This window comes from Hesperophylax consimilis, chromosome 10 (genome assembly GCF_061612785.1).
Source record: "Hesperophylax consimilis isolate HC1 chromosome 10, BYU_Hcon_1.0, whole genome shotgun sequence".
NCBI lineage: Eukaryota > Metazoa > Arthropoda > Insecta > Trichoptera > Limnephilidae > Hesperophylax > Hesperophylax consimilis.
The window spans coordinates 23,049,270-23,073,812 of NC_142845.1; the positions used below are offsets into that span (position 1 = coordinate 23,049,270).

The following is a 24,543-nucleotide window of genomic DNA, read 5'->3' on the forward strand; positions in this document are numbered from 1 at the left end:
CCTGAAAGGCGGCACTGTAGTACAGATCATTTTTTAATTATCCGATTGTTTTGGAAATAAATTTAGTTCCGTGGATATTTTCATTTATTCAATACTAAAATTAAATCGGAAATTTCCGACATTTTGTTTCGCTAAAATTATTATATAATATAATCTGTAGCTCACTTTTTATGTAAATATTTAACTTATATGGTAATTTTTGTAATTTCCTCCATGCAGGTAATAAAACATTTTTCTCTTTTTTGTAGTTTTTGTATTGATGTTAATAACATTATTGAATTTTGTTCCTGTCAATGTTTTTTTAAAAATATTATTTTGTTGCCATACATATTTGAATTGCAAGTACTATCCATGCAGCTGATAAAAGTAAAAATTTTCCGACTTTATGTCCGGGTTAAATCTTCCCCACAGGAAAAACTAAACCCTTTCCCACACTTTTCCAAATTGATCATCTAGTCAATCCACATTATGCAAGTGCACTTTATAAGCATAATAAATAAAAAATAAACAACACGTCAAATCACTAGAGATCAAATGGAGATTTGATAAATAAAAGCATTATTATTTCTTTTATTATTATAATAATTTGAATGCACTATGTGACATACACGGAAAATATCAAATATCTTGGTTTATACTTCGACCGTTATTTAAAATGGGACAGACAAAAAGAGTCGGTTAAAGGAAAACTAAACAAGTTGATTTACCTTTTCAAAAACGTGACAAATATACTAAACATAAATGATATAAAGAATATATACCTCGTAATAGCACAATCCATAATAGAATACGGCATTATTGCCTGGGGCTATGCCAGTAAAAATACATTGACACACTGAATAAAGCTCAGAAAACCTATACGAACACTCACTTCAACCACATCCAAAAAATTCCCAGTGTTGAAAATTTCAAAATTTTATTCAAAACAAATACTTACTTTCCTTTACTAGAACTAAATAGATTTAAAACTTCACAAATTTCTCGCAATACTAGAACAAGACATCCACACCAACTACTAATACCAAAAACCAACACATCTTTTGGACAAAAACAATACAGATTTCAGGCTATAAAACTATACAATTCACTTCCAACTCAATATAAAACATCTAATCCTACAGAATACAAAAAACACAAATGGAACTGGCTACAATCCTATTAATATTTAATTTTGTTATACCTATTACACATTTGTTTTTGTTAAAACTATATAAAAATCGATTTTATATTTAATTTTTTACTGTTTCTCTGTGTAACTAACTCCACTGTATTGTTTGCTACTATATAACTTTACAATTGAAAAAGTCCTCCACAACACAGGTGTACTCCTAGCGTGGAGGACAATATACTATACCTTTGTAATACAAATATATTTAAGAATAAAAAAATAAAATAAAAAATATTTTTTACTTGTTTTATGTAAACTCCCGACGGGCTTAAATTAAGAAGTAGAAAAATAGAAAAATATATATAACGACATGATGGGCGGGTAGGTAGCTGGGGGGTCATTGTGTCCTGGACGTTTTAATTCATCCTTCACACTGCGGTACAAGACGATGGGTCAAGAGTCCTGCTGGAGAGGTAAAAAGATATCCCTCAACCAGTCTCTCCAAATCCGGCCTGCCACACAGTAGGTGGACCTAAACAATCCTCTCCCCATGAACCCGGGCATCCCTGCTAAGTCACCAAATGCAGCGAACCACCTACGGCAGAATTGAATGGTTCTTGAGCTGGCGGTACCCATTCCCGCCTCCCCAATACAATACAATTATTATTTGCTGATTAGAAAAATGTTTAGCAAACACAAAGTGAGTGTTTTTTTTGTACATGTAAATTGTTGATGAGACTAGAGCGCCATAAAAAAAACACTGCGAAATTTTTATCACGGAGAATATTGACAATTTATATAATAAATATATTTGTTTAATTCATTCGCACATAAATAATGTATAATGTAGCTAGAGTACCTACATACCTGTAATAACGTTTTAATTATATTCATGCAATCGTAGGTGCCTACAATGAATAATCTAGTGCATACATAATATGCAAGATATAATTATTCTAATAGTAATTTATAATAAATTATAATGTCACATGACAAAGTATCCGTTTCATAAGAACAAATAAGCCATTCAATTTTCGCGTAATATTAAATTGTTAATAGATATCAAAGAAACTTTAAAACAAATGTATTTAATCGTGAATTATAGACAATATTATTTATAATAAGTGCTAACAAATGTAGCCATTCAAATCTAAAAATTAAATCTTTAGTAGGTACTTGGTTGTAAAACAGCTGATATTTTCCGTTATAATAGTTAAGTTAAAAAATAATTATAAGCAATAATAAGTCGCCTGAAATATCAATACAAATTGAAAATATTTCCCCCGCCAAATAATTCAATATGTTCCAGTACCTCAATCAACAATTATTACTGCTTGTTATAAATATATACATACTCGTAATAAAATATATTTTTTTCCTTTATAATATGCATGAAAACCTTGTCTTATAAACATAAGTTTATCATTAAAACAAAAATAAGAAGATGGTTTTAAAGGTAGATATTATGTAAATGCGAATAATAGAGGGAGCGCACTAATATAAAAAAAAAAAAAAAAAAAACAGAAAAACAACTGCTCAAGCAACTGTTGTGTTGAAACATATTTAATGAAACATGACGTTACTGTATTACATTACATTAAAATAAAGCAAAGATTTCTTGACGAATGAGTTAAACAGCATTTAAAGAAACACCCTGATGGTTTCATACCATGTTAAATAACGAAACTTTCATCTTACTTTTCGATTTTTTTTCTATCCAATTTAATGTAGGATTACTTTTTCAACTCGGCATCTGAATAGAGATTATATTAAAAAATAGCACATATTTTTTGAGCTTACAGGCTAACAGCCTTACTAATAAAGGTGGTGATTGAAATAAAATTATACAATTGATGAACAATCGTGTATGTGAAAACCTAACTTAAACTAAAGTTGTTTAATGTGATATTTAACAGCCATAAATAAACTGTCACCGCAATTTTTATCTCGTTCATACAAATATCCAAATTCCCAGAGAATGAAAAAAAAAACATTTTGGATTCATTGTTACCGTAATATAAACGTTAATTTCTTGGATATATATTTACACGTATAAGTCATTTATATAATTCTTGTTAAATTCACTCGTTAACTGTCAATTAAAAATTAATATGTCAGAAAAAACCTAACTTTTAAAGACAGTAAACTCGTGTGTCGTTCAGCCAAAATGTAACGTTGCCAGCTCTTTCGCTGCCAGTTATAGACATTTTTCATTAGTAAGAGTTCGAAACAGAAATTGTTCAGTCCTTTATTCGATGTGCGACTAAGACACCGTATAACGATCCTTTAGTATTTTTTTTTAAATTAAAGGCTGTTAAGTGTTCAAGGAAATAATGCTGTATGTCGGAAGTTATTCGGAATGCGGGGTCTTAAGACCGATAAAATAAACAAGTGCTTCTGTTCAAAATTTAAGACGAAACGTCACACAGGGCTACTATCATCAATCTGATATGTTCATTCTTCCTATTACTCTAAATTCGTAGATTAATCTCCCTTTGCGTTTCTTTCTCCTTTTTCCAAATCCTACACTTGCTTCAAAAGTACGCTAATTCCCAACCCGGACAGCAGTGAATTTTTTTAACCATCAATAAAACACACCGTTATGACATCTGTCAAGCACTGATTTTGTGATCTTGAAACCGGAAATCAATAGCTAAGTAGGTATCGTGTTTCAAAATTATCCAAGCACGACCATTTTACAACTGATCTTATATTCAACCATTTTCGTCGACCGCAAGAAATGCGATTAAATTGCAAGATTCAGAAACACTGCGAAATGATAACACTTTATTGCAATCCCATTATTTAGCGGAATAATCATCTGTTATGGTATATTAAATTGTTTTTTTTAGATAATGCGTGTAGATATGCTTAAATCTTCAAGTTTATGTACTGTTTAGATATTTACCTTTGAAGGTGAAGCATATTTTACTAATCATCTGTGCCCTTACGGGCTGTTACATACTTTCACGGGTTGTATGACTTAGTGCATATATGCTTTAATACGCATACAATGTGAAAAAATATAAAAACACAGTTTTGAACCACATATATCATAAAAAAAATATACAAAATAATAATATAATGTATGCTTTTAATATATAATTCTAAGTTAAATTTGAAAATTATCTAAGAACCTTCCCATATTTTTATAGGAGTAGTTACTGTTATTTCGCGATTATGAAGATGATCCGAGGAGAAAGCCCGTTTATAATAAACCATAATGGAGTCTCAGGTTTACTTTAAATTTTTATCATGTGAATTAATTATCGTCTAATAATGCATTATATGGGTTGGATGCTACCAAATTTATATCGTTTAAACAAAATTAATATATTGTGTTGATTCATAAGTTCGTACTGTTTTTTTGAAGTGAAACTTCTTTAGGCGCGTAATGGATTTTCGGGGACGGAGTAAAACCGAGTCAGGATCGACACGAAAATGCGGGTACCCCCACCACCGCTCACCGTTCACTGTCCCTCTCTCACCATATGCGCTTGTTGAGGTGGGGGAGCCGCTCACGAACGTTTTGCTTTGAGTTACGAGCGAGATACGAGTTCGGTTTAGCAGGTCGGCCGGTAGCGCACTTGCGCGGCCACGCCCACCACGGCCAGTGAATCAGTTAGCAGCGTGCTCCCGCTGTGATAAGTTGTGTTCGCGTTTTGTGTTGCGTTTACATTTACATTTATAGTTGTAGTTCATTTAATTAATTCATTTAATTTTTGATGAAATGAAAATAGAGAGAGAGGAATACTAGAAGTTTCACTTCTGTCTTGCGTAGGCTTGACACACCCACTTTTTTTTGTATATTTTTTACAATAACCAGTGTAAAGTACATAACACAATGAGCTGAGTATGAACGCTCTCAGCAGGCACAATACAAGCTATCAGAGAATGTAATGGAAATTTATGGCAACATTTTAAGTACTTATGTACAGTATTCTTCACCGCATGACCGCAGCGAATGTTCTTGATAAATAAAAGGGGAGCAGAAAACGTTTTGTTATATTCAAGGGCTTTTCTAGTGATCTGCTTTAATATAAAAAATATTTGTATTATTTTGCATCTTCAGAGATTCTCTTTTACGATTTCTAGGTTAGGTTAGGTTAGGTCGTGGTGTAGACAGTAAATTTATTTGATTATGCGCGGGTTATTAAATACTATGTACGAATTGTTTCGTTATGGAATAAACTTTAATGAAATAACTTATGTCCCCGCATACCCAATTTCTAGCGATTCTCGTCAACTAAGTTCCAAATAAAAAGGTTATTTTTGAAGATAATTTCTAAAAATTTTTTTTGCTGAAATTTTAATTATATGAAAATCAAAGGAGCTTCGAAAATTATTAAAAACACGTTTTGTTCTGTTATTTAATATGTAGGAATGATAAAAATCACAGTGTATTTTTAAATGTCACTAAAGCATTTGACGAGAGATTTTGGCTCTATTTCAAAAGAGACGTGTTTTATTTAATATTTTCATCATTTTCGCTTAATTATTATCTTTTTTAATATAAGCGCATTTCTTCTAACATTCATATTTACATATCTCCCTTTCAAACCATCTTTGAACGCTTACTACAGGGCTTTAAGCTGTGTAATCAGTTCGGAATTGTCAGGTACTACAGAAAATTTACCTTCCTCATGCTTCCAACGTATCCTAAACTGGGAGTATCACAGTTCCTTTTGCCGGAAAATTGAAACTCTGTGATGAGAATTCATAATGGGAATATTATTTTAGATGCAGGAAGAAAATGCATTATCTCTGCATTGAGTGCTTTTGCGAGAGTTGTAATATATTTCAGACAACAAATTTCGTCAGATTCAATTTAAGCTACTTATGTTCCGGAAGATTATAAAATGAACAAACTTATTTAGTTAGTGCAGTTTAGTAATATTTCAACCTTATTATACAGCAAAATGAAGTTAGTTAGCTTATTTAAAGATGGAAGCTCTCATAACTTAAGATAACCCCAATAGCGGTGTATTTGTGATAATTGTATGCAACCTCGCTCACTTCCAAATTATATTATCTATATTTTTCATGAGACGTAGGCAGGTCCATAATTTTGCTAATTGTTGATTAAATCATAAGAATTTCTTAAAATTATTCTAATCCGGATAAAAACGGGATTGCAGGCCTTTAACATTGTTAGGTTTCCTAATAAACTTTCATTAAAATTCGAATGTATCGTCACGATGTTGGAACACGTGTTCATAAAAATCCAAATATTTTATCATTTCGTCATTATATTATATAAAGACAAATGCAGATGCATGAACACGTGTTCCGATTTATTGAGAATTTACTAAAATTTTATCAGGAAACGGTCTATAATCCCGTTTTTAACAGGAATACAAATAATGTGAATAGATTATTAAGAAATATGCAAATATTTTTAAAGTTAATTGTACATAATGTTAAAGTTCTGTAGCTCATAATGAATGAAATTATATAATTAAAGTAATTCATACCTAATTTTTATCTTAAAAATTAAGAAATTAACATTTTTTAGGTGTTAATGAATTAGGGTCTTACAACAAAAGTTAAACCACTAAAAAGTGGCACCAATTTTACTACGCCAAAACCCTCTGTTTTTTTATAGAGTTTTTCTGCTTAAAAATAAAGAATCGAACATAATAAATGAAACAATAACACACTTAAAAATTTATATATTTTGAGAGGCCACGAGAACCATTTATTGGATATCCAACACCTCTGCCATAGGTCACCCCGAGTGGTTCTCTATATTTGGTGACTTGGCTGGGGTGCCTGGGTTCATGAAGTGAGGTGTTTCAGACCATGGCAGCGGATGTGTCTGCCTACCAAGTGTGCAGCGGGCCGTAGCAGGAGAGGCCAATTGAGGGTGATCCTTTGACCTCTCCAGGCGGACTCTTTGACCCATCGCCGTACGGCAGTGAGAGAGATGGATTCGTTCACTCCTGGACACACTGACCCCCAGATCTCTGCCCACTCCTTATACTTGTTTTCCTTCCCAAATCTCCTTTCTTTTCTCAAAAACTAAAAAAAAACTTAAAACTGGACCCAGTTTTCAGGTGCACTAGAATTCACGACCATTTATACCCCGAAGAACGCCGGGCATACACGACAGCTATTAAATATTACTTTTGGTATATCTTTCCACGCACTAATGCAGGTTTTTCATTGGCACTACATACTTTGAATACATCACCATTACATATTTTTAGCCACTGTTGAATTTGGTAGCGACCCCTGGTCCTCTGGTACCCAAAATACATAAAAATTCCCCATCTTACCAAACGCGTTGCAATCTTTAGAGCACAGCGTTAGGTGGGAATGATATCCTTGTTCAACCGGTATTTCAATGGAAGATGCTCCGAGGAATAGGTGTCATTTATTCCCTTGGCACCGGTACAGAGTCAGGAAACACGTCGGCTGTGGAAATATTTTCATGTTTCCTTCCACCCCATCATCTTTAATACAATCAATACCCATGTTTTATACCTAACTTCATCTTCTCAAAAGACCCTACATACAGCATTTCCAAAGATGACATAGACCCTTATGCTTATGTTAAAGAAATAATGTTAAGTCAAATAAAGTTTCCAACCCAAAAAGTAGGTTAGGTTATTGTACGATGATAGCAAACCTATATCACATTTGTTTTAAGACAATGTAAAAAATCTTACATTAAGCAATGATCTATTTACCTTCATCCCAGCACGTTTTTTTATCCGTCAAAATTTGGTGATAATTTGGCGGTGGTGCTTCTTCTTCAAACGGCGTCAGGATGGTGACATTATGCCCTCTATCTGCCAATTCCCTCACTATAGTCTGCGTGAAGATGTTGTGGGATCTTATATATATAGGCAACACTGCCAGAATATTCGCCGCTAACGTAAACGAAACGAACACTGATAACACTAAGATAACAGAGATAAACCGAGTCATTGTTTACAAAATGAAATTAAAAAAAAATAAAAACTTGTATTATCACATAATATTATTATTATCGATATGGCAGCTATATTTCGTTATTATATATTATATTTATTTATCTCAGCCAAAAGATGAATTCTATATAGGATAAACGTCGTTTCAATAGGTCACCGATATGATAATATTTTACTTCACTTTTTCACTATAGTCACAATAACCTTGAAAAATATATTAATAAATTGAATTTTAAAATTCCACTTGTAAACAATATTTATTATAGACAACTTCCCGGAACGCAAGTCGTGTTTTTGTAATGTATTTTATTTGTTTGTGTTGTTCGATGTTAGTCACTGTTTAGTTCCTGACATTGTGAGTGTTTGATTCTAACTGAATTAATTTTCTCCGTATAGCTTACGATCACTTCATTGCCCGTGACGGCGGTTCTCAATCTTTATTAAATAAATAAAATGTATAGTGTTTTTTTTTTAATTACCATTATTAAACTTGTGGCAGTTAACGATTTTATATGTTAAATTTATACTGAAATAACGATCAACCTTTTTTTGAAATTTTCAGCATTATTGAACGCTGTTCGGCAATAATATATTCGCAGTAGACTTCCACGCACTACGTGGAAGTACTACTACTGCGAATATAATATATATTATTTGGCATGCAGGTGTATTTCAATGCATTTATCTTGTTCGACTTCTGATTTCTACACTCATAATTATTCTTTGAACTAGTTTCTGAAAGCATATTATTTTTAGTACACACGGACTGGGCTGTTTTCAAATCAAATATCATAAAAACTCAATTTGATAACGATATTTATACACAGCCTTGAAATCATAATTATTAATAGTTTTGCGAAATCAACTATTTTTATGAAAAATTGACCTAAAAAATGTGTTAAAAAAAATTTCTCTAACTAACCATTTCAGAAACTTTTTTTTCCATTCAGTTACATCAGAATATTTGCTACTTTAATTTTTTCTTTTTATTCATATTCTCCTTTCTATCTTAGTGTAGAATGTCCAAAAAAATCTAAATTTCGTTGATTTTTCTAATTTTCAAATAATAAATTTTTTTTTAACTTCTTAAAATATTTAAAACAAACAAAAGAAACTTACATACAAGTTAATGAAGAAGCAAGTCAATAAGAGTTAACGTTACAAATAACTGTTTCAAAATTTGCATCTGTCTAGTGAAAAGCCAACTCATAGATATATGATAATAATTACAAAATCCCTAAATATATATTCATTTTTAGTTTGTAAAATATATTGAATATTACTCGACCCACAGTTATATATGTATATGGTGACCGCAGGGACTATCAGTGCTTCATAACTAGCACTTGGCGTGAAAACAAAACGCCGCTCGCTGCTCTAGAATGATCAACAGCTAGCTCTGAGCAATCAACTCTAGAGAGATAAATTTAAATCAATTATTTGCGTTTATGATTCAAATCGCTATGCTTGAAAGAAGACAATTCTAGAAACACCCACGAGATCATAACACATAGACGTACAACAATAGTTTATTGGTTTTTTTGGCGAAACAAACAGAAGAAAATAATATTTAATTATTGAAGACCATATTAGCGATTCTTAAACGAAAATTTGAAACAGAAAAATCAGAAAAAGGTACTGTCGCATCTAGGACTTAAATTTTTTTCTTTTTCTATTTTTTCTGTTTCAAATCTTCGTTTGAATAGCTAATATTGTCTTCAATAATTTAATATTACAATTTGAGGTTTTACTCATTAAGTTATTCCAAAAACAAATAATATTTATTAGTTTACATTACAGTACAAATATTTGATTATCTATGCATCTTTATATAAGAATTTCAGGACATTCCTAAATGTATCCAATTATTAGCGGAACGTGAATAACTATCCATTTTATAAATAATGTCTGATAAATGGGTTTGCAATATTTCAATTTAGTCTTAGTCTAAGTATATTAAACACCTAATACTGATCTAGTATGGTAAATTTGATTGATTTGGTAACAATTTTAGTACAATCATTTTACATTTTACGTTGGTGGTAAAAAAATTTAACGTGGTTTAAATTTTGCACAACTAAAAAATAACTATTAATATAGGGAAAATCAGTTATGTAAAATTTAAAACGCGTTTATTAGTAAGGGGGTGAGACCTTAGATAGACCTAAGTTATACACTCGAAATGCGTACATACACATATATGTAATCAAAAATACATTTTGTTTCACATTTTCTTAATAATTAGGGTCACAAAGTTAAAAGAATAAACAACAAATAAAATAGGAAAAAAAGTCATAACGAAAAAGATAAATATAATTATTATTATAAGTTCTTCTTAAACTTTTGATTCAAAAGAAGTTTGGCCAATTTCTTATCCTCTTTCTTATGCTTTAAATGCCTCAAATAGAAAATGGCGCCAATGACAGCTCCGAACAGAGCCGCAGCGACGAGGATGACATCTATCATATATTTTTTGTACCACGCCAATTGCGCCCAATGCGATTTTAAGAAAGGTGCACCTTTATGCCTTATCACATATTCGATCCAATATCTTGCAGAGTCCAATGGTCTGTTCTGTCTGTCATTGAACCTGATTGATAATTCTTGCGCCATCTGTTGGTAGCTAGAGACATTGAATACTTGATCTAAGACGCGACGAACGGTGTCTTCGCTTATGGTCAGGTAGTCCAACTTAATTGCTGTTCCCCTCTCGACTAGTCTTGCAATGTTCAGGTATTGGTCACCATATATAGGGATTCCAATGACCGGTACTCCTTTGTCCACTGCTTCTTGGATGCTAAGCATTCCTCCGTGGGTGATGAATGCTTTCACATTTGGATGCGCTAAAAATAAAAAAAACGACCTCGTTATTTTTCCTTCCGTGGAAATGTATTTCTCTTTCATACTGGTACCAATTTAATCATGTACCAATAAAATTAATTTAATGAAAAAGTTTATAATTGTGCGATGTTTTGGTATGGTTCCTTTCATTAAAACGACAATGTCTGTACTATTTTGCTTAAAACAACATCTTCTAATCGTTTAGAAATATTTTATGTCGTTCTGATATATCAATTAAAACATTAACATGACAATAAAATAATTATGTCGTATTCGTAAAAAATGAACAAAATTATTTATATAACTAGCTGTACCCGCCACGCGTTTCTGTGGCTCAGTCTGCCTGTGCAGATAGAGAAACATAGCGCGTGTTGATTTTACGTCCAAAAGATGGCGCTGTTTAGAAAAATCATGTTTTTTCAACAGATGGCGCCGTCGAATATAACGTTGTGTAAAAAATTCAAAGCAATCGGTGAGGAAAGTTCAGAGATGTATGACTTTTAACAAACGAACATTTACATTTTTATTTATAGATATAGCAAGATAATAATATGTTTGGATTTTTTTCTATTGAGCCGTCTCCCTGAGCAAATCACTTCAATTACAATCTCATTACGAAGCTCATTTATTTGTAATGCTTTAGTTATTATTTTGCTCGTGTTTATGTTAAATTTACACAAATATTGAGCCTTTTATACAATTATACAATTTCAGTACATTTTCCAATTATTGAACATTGACAATGCAGTGATTTGAAAAATATATACAATACGTTGAAATTATAATTATTTATTGACTGTGGAATTTTAAAGTAAAGTTGTGAATACTTTGTATGGTATATATGATAAAAAACAATGTCGGCAATCGACATGAGGAAATTCCATATTAACGTCAAATAAAAAACCACAAATATTTCATTTGACTTGAAGCCAAATAAATTTATATATTTTTATCAGATTGACATACATATTACATTATATTATCGTACTGCAACTTTTTTTTATTCGTCCTGTGTCAACTGTGTATAAACAAAGAGATAATCATTTTTACCCGATGAGCAAGCTGCCCATTAATAGGAAATTTTGGCGGAAGGTGGGTGCTGGATGTCCAGCGACCGTGTTTGGAGAATTGATAAAGGTTTTTGGGTTTGTTTCTGATTCGGAAGAACTTTTTTTGACTAAATCTATTATTTTATGAACACTAATTAGTTTCTCAACTCACCTAAGATGTCATTTTGTGGGAACCATTTCCCAGTGAGCAGATTTTCTTGTTTTGGGGGTTCATCATCTTCCCATTTCCATATGACCTTTTGCTTCAATGTCTTGAATACATTGAGAAAAGCCTGTATTTTATATTTTGGTATGGCTGAACTTTGCAAGAAAGATCCCAGGCTGAAGAAAATAGCACCATCTACTGCTTCGTCGAGGAATTTTTGGATATTCTGAAACGATAAGAGTTAGAAGAAGAGAATTAAAGAATACAATAATACAAATAAATCTAAGCAAAACAGGAAACAGAAAACGACACAGTAAATACAAAGGTAACGGTTGCAATTGGGAATCAAATCCAGGATCTTTCTCTTACCGGGACAACGCCTTATTCCACTCCGCCATTGCAACCTAATTTTTTATGTAATTTTTATAAATCTCATATTTCAAATATTATCTTAAAATATCTCATATTTCAAATATTATCTTAAAATAAATTTAAAATTTTTTTTGGCTCCTGTCTTTTTGAATGATTACGCAATTGAAAGTAAGACAGCGGTCCTGGGTTCGATTCCCAGTTGTGACAATTACCTTTTTTATTTTCTGCGTCTTGCTCTTGATCTGATTTTATATGTTTTTTTTTTACATTTATAAGTATTATCTCCTTCTTTAACGATTAATACTATGATTAACATTTCACGATGATATTGGCTGGTATTGCCTTATAAAATTAATTAAAAAGTTTTTCTTATAAAATTGAATGTAATATTTTTATAAGTTGATTGATAACATGTAATATGAATACAGAAATGTTGCATGGAGATAAGGTACAGTTTAACAGGATATTATGGCAACGGTTATGCAAGCCTATAGTATCAGACGGCCTATGTAACCTGATGTTGATGATGACATTATAGGTAAAGCATAGATATCTGTTTGATGGAATTAAACGATCCACAAGGTATTTTTCTATTAGTGAATGTCGCACAAAAGTCCTAACTGACCGTAACTGGCACTATGACATCTCCAATTATTGGGGTGCTTTACGAGACTGAGAAGAATAATGAGATGAGGAATAATAAAATTATAGCCGATTGTGGATGCCGTAGGCCCAACAGTCCATAGGCAGATCTTGTGTGAGGCATTGACATCCAATAAAATATTTTAAAGATGGTTTGTAAGTTGAATTTAATATATAACACTATGTTGGCCATTAGCAGATGTTGCAGTATATAAAACATTCATTAATTTCAAAAAATCAATACCTCTAGTCTTATTAAAATTTTGAAGCATTCGCTTGAATTTTCTTCACCAATACTGACGGGTTTTTAACTAACAGCGCAGCGTATTGTAAAAAATATTATGATGATGAATTATTAAAATTGGTGTTGTAGTGAACAATAAATGTTTCATTGAATCCACTTGAATGGAATGTCTGACCTAACAGTGCCCATTGAATGGAGTTCTCGGTCAACGGATTAAGCAAATCAAATTATATTGTAGATACAGGCGCATTCTATTTCAATTATTAATAAAATTTTATTAGTTATATTAGGTATGGACTCTTTAAAACAAGATTATACTAAGCATTGCAAAAAAATTCGATATTTGATTGCGGAATATAACAATTTACATGCATTTAAAACAAATCGAAAGAAACAATGACACATTTATAGGCATCGGTCGCATGCTTTTTTTTAGTGAGATATATTTTTATCAAAAACAATCAATATTATTACAAAGCAATACTATTGAGTTTGTAGTATTAATCGGTGGAAAAACCCGAAAAATGATTTATAAATTGACATTACTACTGGACTTGTAACATCCACCCGTTCAAATACATTATTATTTATTATGAATCAGAAACGTAAAACAATAATAATTTAAGTAAGTAAGTGATACGCATAATGTCATTCGCTCACTAACATCTAAAAACCCAGATTAAACGTTAACATATCAACGTCGTGATTTTATATGTAATGAATTGCAAAAAATTGTTATTGATTTTTTTTTGTTATCTAAACATTAAAGACTTCTGTTATCATTGAATTATGCAGTGAGTCTTGTAAAATATATTTGATGTAAAACATTTCAGGGAGTTTATAAAAAAATAAATTTAATTTGGATCTTGTGTATATCGCCCAAGTTTCAGACGGTTGACAGTTTTTTTTATTTCCAACGAAATTCACAAGCGATAAAAACGTGTTCTTATTCCATAATATGTCGAGGACTTTAAAGCGTGATTAACCTACCTTTGGTAGCGGTTTGACCTCCTCAATGTGAGCTCCTCCAATCTGTACTATCCCAGGCACTTGAGGGAACACTGTGTCAATACTGAAGTGAGTATTAACAAGCACCAAGGATGCAGAATTCTGCAGATCTTGGACCCTCGGAAGTGGCCCTGGAATGCTATCAAAATACTTTCTCGCCAAATTATCCTGTTTTTCAGACACGTGGAACTTCCTTCCCACGTAGTCCACCGATCCAATGAACCAGTTGTAGAATCTTTTAACGATGGAAAAATCACCAACAACATCAAAATGTTCAAATGGCACATATGAAGCAGGCATGGGGTTTCCCATGATTTCTTCCACGTGTCTTTTCGCGAAGGTTGTGTCGATCAAAATCAACGGAGCCTTATATTTATGAGCGAACATGTACATAGCTTCCTGGTAGAAAATTTCCACAATCACCACATCAAAGTGACTCTGGTCGTTTTTGATGAAGTCGGTCATAGTATCACAGCTGAATATTTCATTTTGGAGAATAATGGAATGACTCCAGCTCTCGAAGACTTGGTGTATAAATGAATGGTTTCTAGACTCCCAGATATCAACGACAGCAGCTGGAAAAAATGAATAAATCAAATAATAAAATAAACGTCCTTGTTCTAAAATAAATACATTAACAGCTTCTATGTTGAATGTTATTTATAACTATTGATTAACTGTGAAAAATCACAGATAAAATATAAATTTACACATATATGTAGGTACATTAAATAAAATTGAACACAAAAATGTTTAATTAAAAATACTTTTTTTTAAATGCCATGATCGAGATTCCATCCCCTATCAACTGCTTCGAAGGCAACTCTGTTGACCATTTACCAAACAAACTAATTAATTTAATTGTAAGGAAGGCGGCATAAATTTATTATATCTGTATACTGAACGTCTATCATGCTAGGTACAAAGAGTATGAGTAAAAAACAATTTAAAATTATTTAATTTTTTCAATCTCTGGGACTTTATCTTCAAGTGGTTAAAATATTTCAATTAAAATAGGGATTTATCACTTAATCATCTGTTAGTAATGACAGTTTATATCCTTGAAATTGCTTTCCTGAAAAGTTGTTTTTGACTTTTACTCTACTTTAGAATGTTACGTAGGAACACCAACCACTCGGAGACAAATGAGTATTGCTAATTTATTAATAATCTTCTCTTCCAATTATTCGCAATCCGGGTAAAAACGGGATTGCAAGCCCTTAAAGAATTAATTGATTGGTTTCCTATTAAGCTTTTAGTAAAAGAGGGAATGTGTTATCACGAAATCGGAACACGTGTTCATAAAAATCATAATACTTTCGCAACTCATCATTATATATTTTCAAAGAAAATGCGGGTGCATGAACACTAGTTTCAAAAATTCAATGATTAAAAAAATCTTATTATTCCGGGTGATCGTAATTTTATTACAAAATATGCAATATTAGTAAGTATTGCGTTCTCATTTTAATATGTATGACATACTGGTATATGTCAAATTGATTTATTTTCTCGATTGCTCGATTGTTTTGATGATTTTCGATAATATTGACTAATTGATCTGAAATCAGGGATCTTACTTTTATTATCTGAATAAAATCAGTAACGGTTTATTGTATTTTTGATTTTCGACAATTATCACATTGAATTGTGATTTTTCTTGATGAATAATTCAAGGACAATTTTTAAATATAAAATAACTATAAAGTTATTATTTATGTTATTATTACGTACAATTTTTGATGTAGTTGTCTGTGTTTACAAGAATTTGGTGATAGTTTGATGGTGGTTCCTTGACAGTATTTGAAGTGATGATGGTGACATCGTGTCCTTGCTTGGCCAGATAGAGTGTTACTGCCTGGATGAACTTGGTATGAGACGATCCAAAGAACGGAGCCACGGTCAATATCCTACTGGTTTCTGCGGTCCGGGGAGAGTTGGACAGGAAAAACAAAATAACTGCCAAGAATATTCCCTGTTAACCCAAAAAATATATGTAAAAAAATAAAAATAATTTTGTAAAACATTTTATCAGAACACTAACCAGCAATTCCTAAGCATGTCTGAAGAAACAAAATGTGTAGGTACGTCATTTTGCTGTCCGATTTCATTTTTCTTTTAATTATAAAATAAACATGTTTTTATCAACGTCATCAGTAATCACCAATCACTCTACCACACAGCCACGTCACCTATTAAACCTTTCATTTGTTTTACCACTTTTCATAACCCTCTCACTTTTCAAAGGTGTGTTGAATTGTAATTTTAAGTGTTATCTGGTCATCAACGCGACGGATCACTAATAGTGAATAGTATAAAAAAGAGGTCGTAGGTATACGACGTCATCGTTCTAGTATCTTCTGTCTTTTTCGTTTTCATTTAAAATGTGTAAGAAGGCAGAAGATGATTTTTGGTACGTACGAACGACCACTTTCTCAGCTATATATACTCGCGCTCCGTCTCGTCTGCACGGTGCTGCTGAAAGGATATGGATGCAACACGTGATAGGTGTGATGGAAAAATTGTTTTTAATTACCAAAAATATGTCATCGGACAGCAAAATGACTTTTATATTTTTACTCTAAGGAACGTTCTTAAATGTTTTCTTTTACAAACGGCTACACCGTTTATGTGTATATAAATATTTGTAAAGTCTATTCTAAAATTAACAAAGCATGTGGTAAGAAAGTGGATGACCGTCGATGATTCGTATAAACGAGCTCCGCCTTGTCTGTAAGATGTTGCTGAAACGCGATAGAGTGCGTAACACGTGATACGATGGGTTGTACCCAGTGGCGACGTGTGATGGAGAAAAAAAGTTCTGATAAATAAATATCATCGGACATTATTTATATTTTATATGTAACTATTTATTAAGTCAATAATAAAAGTATGCAACACACAACACTGTGACAATTGCTATATTTTTAAATGGTATGGCTTAGTAGGATCGCTGCTGTCCTTCAGCGATCTGTGCCGATATTTTATCTGACTCCAAAGTTCATTTTTCATATAAATTTACACACGACTCAATGTAAATTCATCAGAAGGATTATACCCCGTTTAGACAGAGCGATTTTAGTTGATCAAGTCGGAGTTGAATGACACTTGAAAGCTAATCGACAAGTGTGAACAGCCTTTCAACAGAGTTGATCAAGTTTTTAGTTGAACGACGAAATTTGAAAGCCCGTTTACTTTTGTTGTTCAAGTATTGCTCATCGTTCGATTTTCCCGCTGAATCGGAACGTGTGAACATATGTTTCAAGTCGCTTGCAATTTTTAGTTCCCTGCGGTCGAAAGTAGATGTCAGACGTCCCCACTGAGTGATTTATTTATGCGTTCCTAGTACCTTCCATTATGCATCTACTTCAATGAAAAAAATGTATTAAGTGGTCGGATGACATGATATTTAGATTTATCGATATACCAAAGGATTATTTATTGTATTTGGGATCAGAAGAAAAAAGTTTACATAAATAAAAATGCCCGTGGCACTCCAATGAATAATATTATTTTTGAAACGTTACTGTAACTTAGTAGTTATTATTATGAAATAACACGACTCTGAATGTTTCAAAAAAAATTTTTTTTTACCTTCATAACAAATTTTAGGGCATCAACTATTGCAACGAACATTTCTTTTATAAAAAATCATATCGTATTTTTTGGAACTGTGCATACGTCAGACCTGAAGAAGAATCCCTCATTGCCATGTATTTTAGTTTTGCTGGAGCAGCCGCGCGCATAACTTTGTCCTGTTTTTGGATTTTTTTAATTTTAGACAACAGTACATCAATTTTTTGTTCCGAAATTCGCAAATGATTGCGATAGCCTTCGGTATCTTCTAACTTCATCTCTCAATATAGTGTTAGAAGCACTTAATTCGTTTCTCCTTGTAATTCATTATCTTGCCCACATACAACGTTTTTTGCGCTTTATCATATTGTAAATTTCGTTCCGTAAAAGGTCCGAAATCATAGGGAAGCACGCAGCGGTAACTTCTTTTGACGCCATCTTGATTAGCTAAATCGGTTCGAGTTAAATTGAAACGTCTGAACGATATCTTGTTCAATTTTTGTGTTTCAATAAAAGTCGTTCAACTAAAATCGCCCTGTCAGAACGGGGCAATAAGGAACAAGAACGAACTGCCAATGAAGTAAGTTAGATCCAGAATCCAGAATAATATTAAAATGGCCTCGCCCGGCAGCTCCAGGCAGTGTGGCGATCCTCTAAATATTGCCAGCGGAAAAAGGAAATTCCGCATAAATTATTGTTGGTTCTTATTCCCTACATAGGGAACATGATGTGTAGGTGGAACGACAAACATATAACCAGGTAGGAAGACAATTGTAGGTACATTAACGTAAGTGGACTGAGAATAAAAATAAAGACTAAGGAAAAAAATTCCGCCAAAATTGTAAAATTGAGTACCTACTGGACAATGTTCAAAGCTAAATGTCAAGAAATGAAAACATTTCAAAGTCTATAAATATTTTAGAGAGTGGTTTGAATGGTAGTGCCCCTCATGGCAGCCGGACGGATCCTAACGTGTCCTCTGCTTTTCAAGGGAAATGAAAAAAATTATAATATGTGATTTGAATGCAGTTTGTTAAAAAAGAATAATCGAAAATTTTTCTAAAAAATATTCGAAATTCGTTCGCGATGAACTTGGGACGAGGATCGGTAACTGTATGCCAGATGTTTTCAAGGGAATTCTCGGAAACTCTGAAGGCCCTTGCAAGTGTTTCGCTAAGCCCTGGGTAATTTATTATCCCGACCATTGCTTTTTCAATGCACCACTAACTAAAATCACCAGGAACAGGATTATATGTAGATGAATGATGAACTCGCCGAAAGTCACAGCGGTGCTGCCAAGGTCTGTTATCTATGTGAGGATATCGTATCAGCGCTTTATTAGCAGCATACACATATCTGGATGGATGACGAACCTCGTGCTGGCACTGTTGGTGAATGCGGTGGAATCTCTCGCTGCAGCAGCTGGTCCAGTTTCTTAACCACCTAGGATTCTTGCTGCAGAGTATCCATCTTCTATTTTCGTTTCACCTGTTCCTGTACTTCATTTTACTTAACTTAACTTCACTTTATTTTTTAATATTTATATTCTTTGTAATACCTGCATCAACTGTCAAACGCCCCTACGGTGATATCTCACAAAAGCGGCGATATAAAAAATGTCCAAAAACAAATAAATAAGTAGAAGAGGCTGGGGACACTAGAGAAAGACTTATGAAAGACGATTTCAAAACAACTTCTCTATCTATCTTATATGTGTATGTATATATATATTCTTTGTTTGTCTCTTACGCGTTCCAATACCATTCATCCAATTGCGATAAAAATTTCACAGCTTGTTCTATTAGTGCCAGGAGCGTTTATATCGAGTGTTATGGATGATAGAAAAAGTCGGGCACGTTTGAGGAAGACTTGACGTAGTCCAATTAAAGTCGATATAATGTAGTTTTTTTAATAGTAACAATGCGGTATAGAGTAGTGAGTGGTAGAAAAGTCGAGGAAGGCCGAGGAAGACTAAACGCACTATCTCTGCACTGGATTGAGATGCGGAGTCGTATTAAAGTCGACACAATGTAATTATTTAATAGTAACAATGCGGTATAGAGTAGTGAGTGGTAGAAAAGTCGAGGAAGGCCGAGGAAGACTAAACGCACTATCTCTGCACTGGATTGAGATGCGGAGTCGTATTAAAGTCGACACAATGTAATTATTTAATAGTAACAATGCGGTATAGAGTAGTGAGTGGTAGAAAAGTCGAGGAAGGCCGAGGAAGACTAAACGCACTATCTCTGCACTGGATTGAGATGCGGAGTCGTATTAAAGTCGACACAATGTAATTATTTAATAGTAACAATGCGGTATACAGTAGTGAGTGGTAGAAAAGTCGAGGAAGGCCGAGGAAGACTAAACGCACTATCTCTGCACTGGATTGAGATGCGGAGTCGTATTAAAGTCGACACAATGTAATTATTTAATAGTAACAATGCGGTATAGAGTAGTGAGTGGTAGAAAAGTCGAGGAAGGCCGAGGAAGACTAAACGCACTATCTCTGCACTGGATTGAGATGCGGAGTCGTATTAAAGTCGAAACAATGTAATTATTTAATAGTAACAATGCGGTATAGAGTAGTGAGTGGTAGAAAAGTCGAGGAAGGCCGAGGAAGACTAAACGCACTATCTCTGCACTGGATTGAGATGCGGAGTCGTATTAAAGTCGACACAATGTAATTATTTAATAGTAACAATGCGGTATAGAGTAGTGAGTGGTAGAAAAGTCGAGGAAGGCCGAGGAAGACTAAACGCACTATCTCTGCACTGGATTGAGATGCGGAGTCGTATTAAAGTCGACACAATGTAATTATTTAATAGTAACATTGCGGTATAGAGTAGTGAGTGGTAGAAAAGTCGAGGAAGGCCGAGGAAGACTAAACGCACTATCTCTGCACTGGATTGAGATGCGGAGTCGTATTAAAGTCGACACAATGTAATTATTTAATAGTAACAATGCGGTATAGAGTAGTGAGTGGTAGAAAAGTCGAGGAAGGCCGAGGAAGACTAAACGCACTATCTCTGCACTGGATTGAGATGCGGAGTCGTATTAAAGTCGACACAATGTAATTATTTAATAGTAACATTGCGGTATAGAGTAGTGAGTGGTAGAAAAGTCGAGGAAGGCCGAGGAAGACTAAACGCACTATCTCTGCACTGGATTGAGATGCGGAGTCGTATTAAAGTCGAAACAATGTAATTATTTAATAGTAACAATGCGGTATAGAGTAGTGAGTGGTAGAAAAGTCGAGGAAGGCCGAGGAAGACTAAACGCACTATCTCTGCACTGGATTGAGATGCGGAGTCGTATTAAAGTCGACACAATGTAATTATTTAATAGTAACAATGCGGTATAGAGTAGTGAGTGGTAGAAAAGTCGAGGAAGGCCGAGGAAGACTAAACGCACTATCTCTGCACTGGATTGAGATGCGGAGTCGTATTAAAGTCGACACAATGTAATTATTTAATAGTAACAATGCGGTATACAGTAGTGAGTGGTAGAAAAGTCGAGGAAGGCCGAGGAAGACTAAACGCACTATCTCTGCACTGGATTGAGATGCGGAGTCGTATTAAAGTCGACACAATGTAATATTATTTAATAGTAACAATGCGGTATAGAGTAGTGAGTGGTAGAAAAGTCGAGGAAGGCCGAGGAAGACTAAACGCACTATCTCTGCACTGGATTGAGATGCGGAGTCGTATTAAAGTCGACACAATGTAATTATTTAATAGTAACAATGCGGTATAGAGTAGTGAGTGGTAGAAAAGTCGAGGAAGGCCGAGGAAGACTAAACGCACTATCTCTGCACTGGATTGAGATGCGGAGTCGTATTAAAGTCGACACAATGTAATTATTTAATAGTAACAATGCGGTATAGAGTAGTGAGTGGTAGAAAAGTCGAGGAAGGCCGAGGAAGACTAAACGCACTATCTCTGCACTGGATTGAGATGCGGAGTCGTATTAAAGTCGACACAATGTAATTATTTAATAGTAACAATGCGGTATAGAGTAGTGAGTGGTAGAAAAGTCGAGGAAGGCCGAGGAAGACTAAACGCATTATCTCTGCACTGGATTGAGATGCGGAGTCGTATTAAAGTCGACACAATGTAATTATTTAATAGTAACAATGCGGTATAGAGTAGTGAGTGGTAGAAAAGTCGAGGAAGGCCGAGGAAGACTAAACGCACTATCTCTGCACTGGATTGAGATGCGGAGTCGTATTAAAGTCGACACAATGTAATTATTTAATAGTAACAATGCGGTATAGAGTAGTGAGTGGTAGAAAAGTCGAGGAAGGCCGAGGAAGACTAAACGCACTATCTCTGCACTGGATTGAGATGCGGAGTCGTATTAAAGTCGACACAATGTAATTATTTAATAGTAACAATGCGGTATAGAGTAGTGAGTGGTAGAAAAGTCGAGGAAGGCCGAAGAAGACTAAACGCACTATCTCTGCACTGGATTGAGATGCGGAGTCGTATTAAAATCGACACAATGTAATTATTTAAAAGTAAATTTTATGATACTTCATGAAGCGAATGGTAGAAAAAGTCAGGTATGCCCGAAAAATACATGAATCAAATGTGATAAAATAACACGTAAGTGATGAACGAAGAAAGAGGTGTAAGGAGAATGTATGACTTTGAAATTAATGGTTGAAGAGGCCGATAAGACACCCGAGGAAGACAAGACTGATTACAATACAATAATAATATTTCCACCTTAAAAATGCACCAGTTGTCAGGTACTCACAACCTCAAAACTTTACCACAAAACCATTTATAAGTCGTCGAGGAACGCCGTACACGTCAGCTCGTAAAATACATAACCATTAGAGAAATAATTTAGTAAATTTTTGCAAAAATATGTCAGTTCTTACAACGGATTCACAGGGAAATAATTTTATACCATAGTTTAAAACTATGTATTAAATAATAGTTATCAACAATTATTGAATAGGAAAAACAGAAACCAACTTTCAATGCTTTGATCTTTACAGAAGAGTACATGAGAGCAGAGAATATATATTTTTTTTTGAGTTACATTTTAAACGCCATTGAGCCCATTTTAATTATTCGTCATATTTACATATGGCTGTTTATGAACCATTAAGTCCAAAACAGTATTTTTAGATCTTTTAACTTTCAAGCTAAAAGCAATAATATTATTATTATAACGATTTTAATTACTGTTACCGATAAAGTATTCTGAGCAGTAAGAAATGCTATCATTTTTAAACTTTGGCATTGATTTGTGAACATTGAGTGCATAATTGAGTGCCGACCGATTATAATTTTATCTCCGATGATTATTTTACTAACCATGACTAATAATAATTGTTTTTGCTTGTTCAAAGGCTGAATTGACACAGTAAATATAAATTCTATGACAGTAAACAAGGACGGAACGAATATGGGTTGACAATGATCAGAATCTGCTAAATAAACATATTATGTTATTTTTGGTCAATAAATTATGTATATAATATGATAAATGCAAATATGTATAAGATTTCTCGAGAGAACACTTCGAAACATTTTTAATTTGAAAGTTAACAAGTTTGTGTATAAAATAGAGTTTTCACAGGAAGAAAAATGGGTATGGCTAATTTATTATGAAAATCTTCAAATTATTCGTAATCCAGTAAAAAAATGGGATTGCAGGCCCTTCACGAATGAATTAATAGGTTTTGTGTTAAAGTTTTAGTAAAAATGGAATGTATTATCACGATGTCGGAACACGTCTTCATAAATTATAAATCATAATTTTTTTTTGCATTTCGCCATTAAAAATTATAAAGGAAAATGCAGATGCATGAACACGTATTCCGACGTATTAGGAATTGACTAAAAGTTTAGGAAACGGACTAAAATTCCATTTTAACCGAATTACAAATGATTTGATGAGATTTTTAATAAAACTTTAATAATCTTTTTTTCCGTTCATGATTATATTAAACGAAAAAAGATACAAAACTTAACGAAATTACTTACATACCGCAAAAATCTGTCAACAAAAAACCGCAGAATTGTTTCGTCTTCAAGATCATAAATATTATGCAAACGGTTAAAGACGCTATAACCATTCACCAATAAAAATAGAGCAAATGCTAAGCTTAAAACATACTGAGTCTTACCTAAGGACAACACAAAAGTATTCAACATAAACCGAATGCTGCAAGACCCCGCGCAGAAAATTTTTCGCTATAGTAAGGTCACGGTCTGCAGCGCACTTCAGTGTGGAACTTTTCTGCTCAGGGTCTTACGTTTGGTATATGTAGATTGCTTACCGACCCGTTGGACGACGGGCTTCGATTAAATGTTACTGTTAAGAAAAATTGAAGTGTGTGTCCAAATTATTGTGAACAACTATTTTATTTGAGATACTGGCTTGCATTAACAATATTATTTATTAATTCTGTTAAAATAACTAACTAACCATCACGCCGTATCCCCGTAGGGGTAGGCAGAGAGGACGGACCGCCAAACAACTCGGTCTTGGCACACCCTCCTTGCCTCATTCACATTCATACCTCGTCTCATACATACTCTTCTATTGTTCTGACTCTTGACATGGCCCGAATTAAGTAAGTGATT

At 33.4% G+C, this 24,543-nt stretch overlaps 3 protein-coding genes across 3 annotated transcripts in view; 1 reads left to right on the forward strand and 2 right to left on the reverse strand.

Annotated features, from left to right (window-relative positions):
- The window catches only part of LOC149420474 (UDP-glycosyltransferase UGT5-like), a 30,743-nt gene extending 22,340 nt beyond the window's left edge, over nt 1–8,403 (reverse strand). Inside the window, exon 1 of the mRNA XM_089636170.1 lies at nt 7,801–8,403. Within this exon, the coding sequence (XP_089492296.1) occupies nt 7,801–8,041 (241 nt within the window). The 5' untranslated portion in view covers nt 8,042–8,403. The remainder of the gene's footprint in view (nt 1–7,800) is intronic.
- LOC149420470 (uncharacterized) overlaps nt 1–24,543 on the forward strand; it is a 744,323-nt gene that overhangs the window by 436,654 nt on the left and 283,126 nt on the right. The window lies entirely within an intron of this gene.
- LOC149420475 (uncharacterized) overlaps nt 10,272–24,543 on the reverse strand; it is a 31,693-nt gene continuing 17,421 nt past the window's right edge. Inside the window, exons 7-10 of the mRNA XM_089636295.1 lie at nt 16,100–16,340; nt 14,348–14,940; nt 12,106–12,325; nt 10,272–10,886 (exon numbers count right to left, since the gene is read on the reverse strand). Of these exons, the coding sequence (XP_089492421.1) occupies nt 10,366–10,886; nt 12,106–12,325; nt 14,348–14,940; nt 16,100–16,340 (1,575 nt within the window). The 3' untranslated portion in view covers nt 10,272–10,365. The remainder of the gene's footprint in view (nt 10,887–12,105; nt 12,326–14,347; nt 14,941–16,099; nt 16,341–24,543) is intronic.